We start from the raw sequence: 6,301 nt of genomic DNA, 5'->3' as shown, positions 1-6,301 counted from the left end.
CCGAAGCTGGACCTTGCAACATGACAATGACCCTAAAAGTACCAGTAAATCCACCAAGGAATGACTGAAAAGAAAGAAATGGAGGGTTCTGGAATGGCCAAGTCAAAGCCCGTATCTAAATCCCATCGAGATGTTGTGGGGGGATTTGAAACGAGCTGTGCATGCACGAAACCCCTCAAACATTGCACAGCTGAAAGAATTCTGCATGGAGGAGTGGGCAAAAATTTCTCCCAGTCGATGTCAGAGACTGGGAGACAGTTATATGAAACGCCTACTTGAGGTTGTTTCTGCCAAAGGGGGCAATACCACCTATTAGAGCCAAGGGTGTACTTACTTTTTCCACATGCGAAATTTGCATTTATGTTTATTTAAATTATACAATGGACTACAAAATGTAAATGTTTCATGATATTTGTTATATTATATCACCTTTATCTATCAATATTGTTGAAATGAAGATCAAATCGCTGTATGTTGAAATATGTTGAAAAAGTCAAAACTTTACATGGGGTGTACTTACTTTTTCACGTGACTGTATATGGTACAGCAGCTGGAGTATCAAAAATATGACATTTCTCCATCAAAGTTGCTGTGCTGCTGCTTACCAACTTTCGATTAATCTTAAACATACATTGCATGTGATATTTACAAGTAGCTTTCTGTCGATCACATAAGAAATCTCACCAGGATTTGCAATATGCCAGTCATCAGGAAGTCCTTCGAAACATCAACAATGTCACATCTAACGTGGGCTAGAACCTGTAGCATCTCCTAAACCTAAGGTATTGAAAAACTTTGTTGGGATTATATATGTAATTATCAGATGGGATATTCATTTAAATTGGTTGATTTCACATGGATTGACACTCCTCGAATACCTCAGCTTTAGCTTGTCCAAATGTGATGAGTGATTATCTGTCGCTGATATAGTCTGATACCCCCCAACCCAAGCAGGTACACTCGACATTTAAATTCATGACTTCACTGACACCTCAGCTGCACGCTGGTTTGCCATATTCTAAGTGTCACATTTCAAAATTTTGTTCTTTACTTTTTCATTCTCTGGTTCTTTGCTTCAAATTCATGAATATATTTTCTTTTAGGTTTTGGACAGGCTTATCTTGTACCTGCGCATCGTTCATTCTGTTGATTACTACAATGCATGTGAATACCCCAACGAGGACGAGATGCCCAGCCGATGCGGCATGATTCATGTCCGAGGCCCTGCCTCGACTGGCCGTATCACACAAAATGACGGTGAGTTTTCTTAAAACATTAAGGTATGGTGTTCTCATGCATGCAACTGGCATGTTGGACAACAATATGTGTTTTTCCCAGTTTACAAATATCCTGAGTCTTCCCAGGTGAAGACATCGTCGGACCGTGAAGGTAAGCGGCATTCCTCCCCAAACCCCCCCATTCTCGTGTATGATCCGCCATTGAATTGATTGTCGCCTCATTAAGCTCGATTCCATCCGTTGGCGCTCTGTCTTAACTGAGAGCCGTCCACACGACAATACTTACCTCTCGTGGTCTTGTGATGGTGTGTGAGAGTCGATTACATCCCGGCTGGGTTGTGCAGGTTCGGATCCCGGTATGTTCGTTGAGGAATTTCGATTTTCTCTTCTTCATGCATGGCAGTAAGGGATTATGAAAAGCAGCAAGAGGAGAAGCTAGCCCCGCTACTGAGCCTCAAGGAAGTACTGACTGAGGAGGAGGCTATCAAAATGGGAAAGAAAGACCAGGAGCAGGAGGTGGAGAAGTTTGTACAAGCCAATACTCAGGAGCTGAGCAAGGATAAATGGGTGTGTCCGCTCAGTGGGAAGAAATTCAAGGTAAGATGGTTGTCCATCTGTCGATTGTCTTCTCCTCAGGAATGATGTATTTTCAGTTGTATTTGCACCGTGCCAAGGGTGATGGGGTAAAAATAGTAAATGCCTGTACGCTGCAGGGCCCTGAGTTTGTTCGGAAGCACATTTTCAACAAGCACTCGGAGAAACTGGAAGAAGTTCGCCGTGAGGTGGCCTTCTTCAATAATTACCTGATGGACCCAAAGAGGCCTGGTCCTCCTGAGCCCAAGTGCAACCAACCTTTAGGACCATGTGGACCCCAAACTGGTAGGTGTTTTGTCAAGCCTAGCTCATGCGTGCGCGCACACATACACACACACACATACACTCACGTACGCACACACCCTACTTTTTTTACGTAGTAGTTAATTTCATCTTCGTAGAAGTTAATTATACTTTTCTCTGCTTGGCCTCAGGAATGGGACCAAACATGGGTTATCCTAATAATCCGCAGCCAGGCATGATGGGTTACCATCAACCACGCCCACCCATGATGGGCTTTGGCGGTATGTGTAGTCTTGTGTTTATCATATGTTTTTCTGAAAACCTTTTGAAGTCCGTTCATGCATTTTGCATTTGTTGCATCTTTCTATAGCGGTGTTATCATGTCATTCCTGTTTATGATCATTCTTCCTGTTTATGTGCAAAGCTTATAGACCCTAATAACCCAAATGATATTGCATTGCTTATTCCCATCCCCACCCCCACCCCTCCCTCAGGAGGTCCATTCCCTCCACAGTTTGGAGGCAGAGGGGGATTTGACCCTTTCAGGGGACAGGGAGGATTCCCGAAACCCAGAGGCCGGTAGGTTGTTTGAGGTCAGCATAAGCATCGCTTCCTTGGTTTGTTTGTAACTCCATGTCAATGAAAAGCAAAAATACATTTGCTATGTCTAGCTATTATATCGGTGATTTGGAGAAGACTTGCCCAACTGTAATAATCTGTTTTTTAGGCTGAGTATGAACACATTTGCTATTTTTTCTTGTTGTTGATCGATAAGATGCTTCTAAAGCTAAGCGAGAACAACATAACTCCCTTTTAATGATAGTTGCCCTTCTAAAGATTGTTTTTGCTTTATTACGTCATTGGTGGACAAACGTGAAAATATAAGTTGAGCAGCAAGTTACTAGTTCGTACAAGAACAATGTGATTGAGGTTATGAACTAACAGTAGAGTAGTGGGGCAACTGGTGGACACAATAAACAAAGGAATGAACTAGAATAGCATAATGCACAATGTCGCTATTTTTACAATGTAAAAACACTGACATTGTGCAATGTAAAAATAGCGAAGGGGCGGAGAGAGACAGCTCGGAATTCGGCACGTTCGGTGCAAGAGTTCGTTGAGGACGACGAGTTCATTGCCAGCCATTGCAAGACGAGTTCCAAAATGAAAGTTCACAGATAATGTCCCCCAACACATTCTTCACCCCTGTTTCTGTGGCCAATGGTGAGCGAGGCTTTGCCGAGCTAAAGTTGATCAAAACCTGCATCCATTCCTCCAAGATGCAACACACACTTGTTGGGCTATCCACCTCATCAATAGAACATCAAATTGCACAAAACATTCACCTGAAAGAACTTGTTTCTACATTTGGTAAACTGAAAGCACAGAAAGTGAAAATCTAAATTCTAATAATCAAATTTGTTGCAGGACCACATAGTATGACATCACGTGATCCATATTACACATTATAAAGTGCACTTTTTTGAGTACATTTATTATTAAACGTGTAGAGCAAGAGAACATTACAATGATATCAGGTTCACCTTTTTCATGTAAAATAAATCTGTTATTATAAATTCATTCATTCATACTAATGCACAAATATGCATTTTCAAAAGTTAATTGTGTGTTTGAGTGATTGGGGGTTGAGAGGGGCGCAGATTTAAAAGTTTTTCTCGGGCACCTAATACTCTTGCACCGGCCCTGGAGATTTCTTAGCACGGGAGGGCCAGAGAACATCAACAATAGTCCATGACGGACAATAAATGGAAACAACAACAATCCTGTGACGGTCTTCAAGTCCTGTCTACCAGAATGCCATGGCGTCATTTGACATGGCAAACACTTTGTGAAAAGTCTGCTTTCGACTTGACTCGGTGGAATAAATGAAGCAGTTCTAAGTACGTTTTGAGTTCTAAGTACGTTTTGAGTTCTAAGTACGTTTTGAGTTCTAAGTACGTTTTGAGTTCTAAGTATGTATCTGCCATAAAAATAAATGTGAGACTGTTAATCAGCCAGCCGCTGACTAACCAAGTAAGGGCTTTCCTCATTCTTCCCTCCTGGGCTTCACCAGCATTTCAGGTCACCTCCCCCCCACCCCCATCCACAACCATGATCTTTTCTACCCACATTAACCCTACCCCAGCCGAGTTTCAAGGTCAGCAGGTCTCTCCCAACTCCCTTTCCTCCTCCATTTTTTTGTTTAATTTCTGCTTCTTCCCCAGTTTTTTCTTCCACTTCTGTGATTCAATTAGATTAATGGTACGGTTTTCCAGAGGACTTGGGTTCGATACCTTTTATGAGCATGTAATTTTCCCACATATAATAATAATAATAATAATACATTTATTTTATATAGCGCTTTTCAAGAAGCCCAAAGACGCTTTGACAGAGTACAAAAAAACAAGTGCAAAAAGACAAAAATGAACAGGTAAATAATCAAAGCAAAAGGAAGGAGAAGGAGAAGAGATAGTCAGGGGTTAAATGCTGTGGGTTAAATGTTGAATGCAGTGTTGAACAGGTGGGTCTTGAATGATGTTTTGAATGTGGTGAGTGAGGAGGAGTCTCTGATGGTGTGAGGTAGTGAGTTCCAGAGGGTGGGACCAGCGATGGAGAAGGCCCTGTCTCCCCAGGATCTGAATTTGGTCCGCATGGGGGGGGGGGGGGGGGGGGGGGGTCAGGAGGTTGGTACCATCAGAGCGGAGGTTGCGGGTGGGAGTGTGTCTGGAGAGGAGGTCAGTCAGGTAGGATGGGGCCAGGTTATGGAGGGCTTTGTAGGTCAAGAGGAGGATTTTGTACTGGATTCTCTGGGGGATGAGGAGCCAGTGAAGCTTGTAAAGGACGGGGGTGATGTGGTCACGGGTCCGGGAATGGGTGAGTAGACGGGCAGCGGAGTTCTGAATGTATTGGAGTTTATTGATGATTATTGAGGGTGAACCAAAGAGGAGGCTGTTGCAGTAGTCCAGACGGGAGGTGATGAAGGCGTGGATGAGGGTTTCTGCAGCCGTGGAGGAGAGGGATGGACGGAGACGGGCGATGTTTTTCAGGTGAAAGAAGGCTATCTTTGTGATCTGTTTAGTGTATTTGTCGAAGGAGAGGGTTTGGTCAAAGATGATGCCAAGATTCCGGATGTGAGGGGAGGTGGATACTGGGAAACCGTCGATGTTGAGGGCAAAGTTGTGGGTGGATTTGGTGAGCGTTTTTGGGCCAATGATGATTATTTCAGATTTATCATAGTTAAGTTTGAGGAAGTTGATTTGAAGCCAGGATTTTATTTCAGTGATGCAGTCTGTCAGGATAGAGTGGGTGGCGGTGGAGATTGACTTGGTGGAGATGAAAAGCTGGATGTCATCGGCGAAGCAGTGGAATTGGAGACCATGACGGCAGATTAAGTGACCAAGGGGGGACAGGTACAGGATGAAGAGGAGGGGGCCAAGAACTGAACCTTGGGGGACACCTTGGGGGAGGGGAGCAGTGGGGGATTTGCAGTTATTAATGGAGATGAACTGGCGTCTGTCGGAGAGGTATGATTTGATCCAAGAGAGGGCAGTGCCGGTAATGTTAAAGGTGGTTTCAAGTCGGGTGAGGAGGATGGTGTGATTGATGGTGTCAAAGGCGGCGCTGAGGTCAAGGAGAATGAGAATGTTGAGGTTGCCAGCGTCAGAGGAGAGGAGAAGGTCGTTGGTGATTTTGAGGAGAGCAGTTTCAGTACTGTGGTTGGAGCGGAATCCGGATTGGAATGTTTCATACAGGTTATTGGCAGAGAGGTGATGTTTAAGTTGAGTGGCTACAGCGCGTTCCAAAACTTTTGACAGAAAGGGTAGGTTGGAGATGGGTCTGAAGTTGTTTCGTTGCCTCCTCTTTGGTTCACGACGGTCAGAGTCAGGGTTGAGTCCAGATTTTTTCAGAATGGGGGTAACAGCAGCAATTTTGAGGGATGGTGGGACGATGCTTGTAGACAGGGAGGAGTTTATTGTTGCAGTGATAAGTGGAGAGAGAGCAGGAAGGGAGGCCTTGACAAAGCTGGAGGGGATGGGGTCAAGAGTGCAGGTGGCAGTTTTCATTCCTATGAGGAGTTCAGAGAGGTCAGTAGGGGAGACTGGGGAGAACTGAGACAGGGGTTGGCAGGATAAGGGGGGGCAGGTGGTTTGAGGGGGAGCAGGTGCGGTGGTGGTTAAGCTGCTGTAGATGTTGTCAATTTTGCTTTGGAAGAATGAAAGGAAGGA

At 44.4% G+C, this 6,301-nt stretch overlaps 1 protein-coding gene and 1 long non-coding RNA gene across 17 annotated transcripts in view; both read left to right on the top strand.

Moving 5' to 3' along the window:
- The window catches only part of LOC144891704 (uncharacterized), a 1,032,708-nt gene that overhangs the window by 719,574 nt on the left and 306,833 nt on the right, over nt 1-6,301 (top strand). The gene's annotated exons all lie outside the window — the stretch shown is intronic.
- Nucleotides 1-6,301, top strand: part of SRRT (serrate, RNA effector molecule) — an 87,472-nt gene that overhangs the window by 75,109 nt on the left and 6,062 nt on the right. For 5 of the 16 annotated variants that reach the window (XM_068112269.2, XM_068112263.2, XM_068112266.2 and 2 more), the window contains 6 exons: nt 1,104-1,257; nt 1,339-1,389; nt 1,642-1,835; nt 1,952-2,117; nt 2,267-2,356; nt 2,570-2,654. In XM_068112269.2, coding sequence (XP_067968370.2) covers nt 1,104-1,257; nt 1,339-1,389; nt 1,642-1,835; nt 1,952-2,117; nt 2,267-2,356; nt 2,570-2,654 — 740 coding nt within the window. Of the gene's footprint in view, nt 1-1,103; nt 1,258-1,338; nt 1,390-1,641; nt 1,836-1,951; nt 2,118-2,266; nt 2,357-2,569; nt 2,669-6,301 lie in introns of all 16 variants that reach the window. The other 11 variants (XM_078775683.1, XM_078775675.1, XM_078775682.1 and 8 more) reach the window with 3 other exon arrangements.

The sequence above is a fragment of the Myxine glutinosa genome, chromosome 4 (assembly GCF_964187855.1).
Source record: "Myxine glutinosa chromosome 4, kmMyxGlut1.1, whole genome shotgun sequence".
Taxonomy (NCBI): Eukaryota; Metazoa; Chordata; class Myxini; order Myxiniformes; family Myxinidae; genus Myxine; species Myxine glutinosa.
This window is presented reverse-complemented; position numbering and strand designations above follow the sequence as displayed.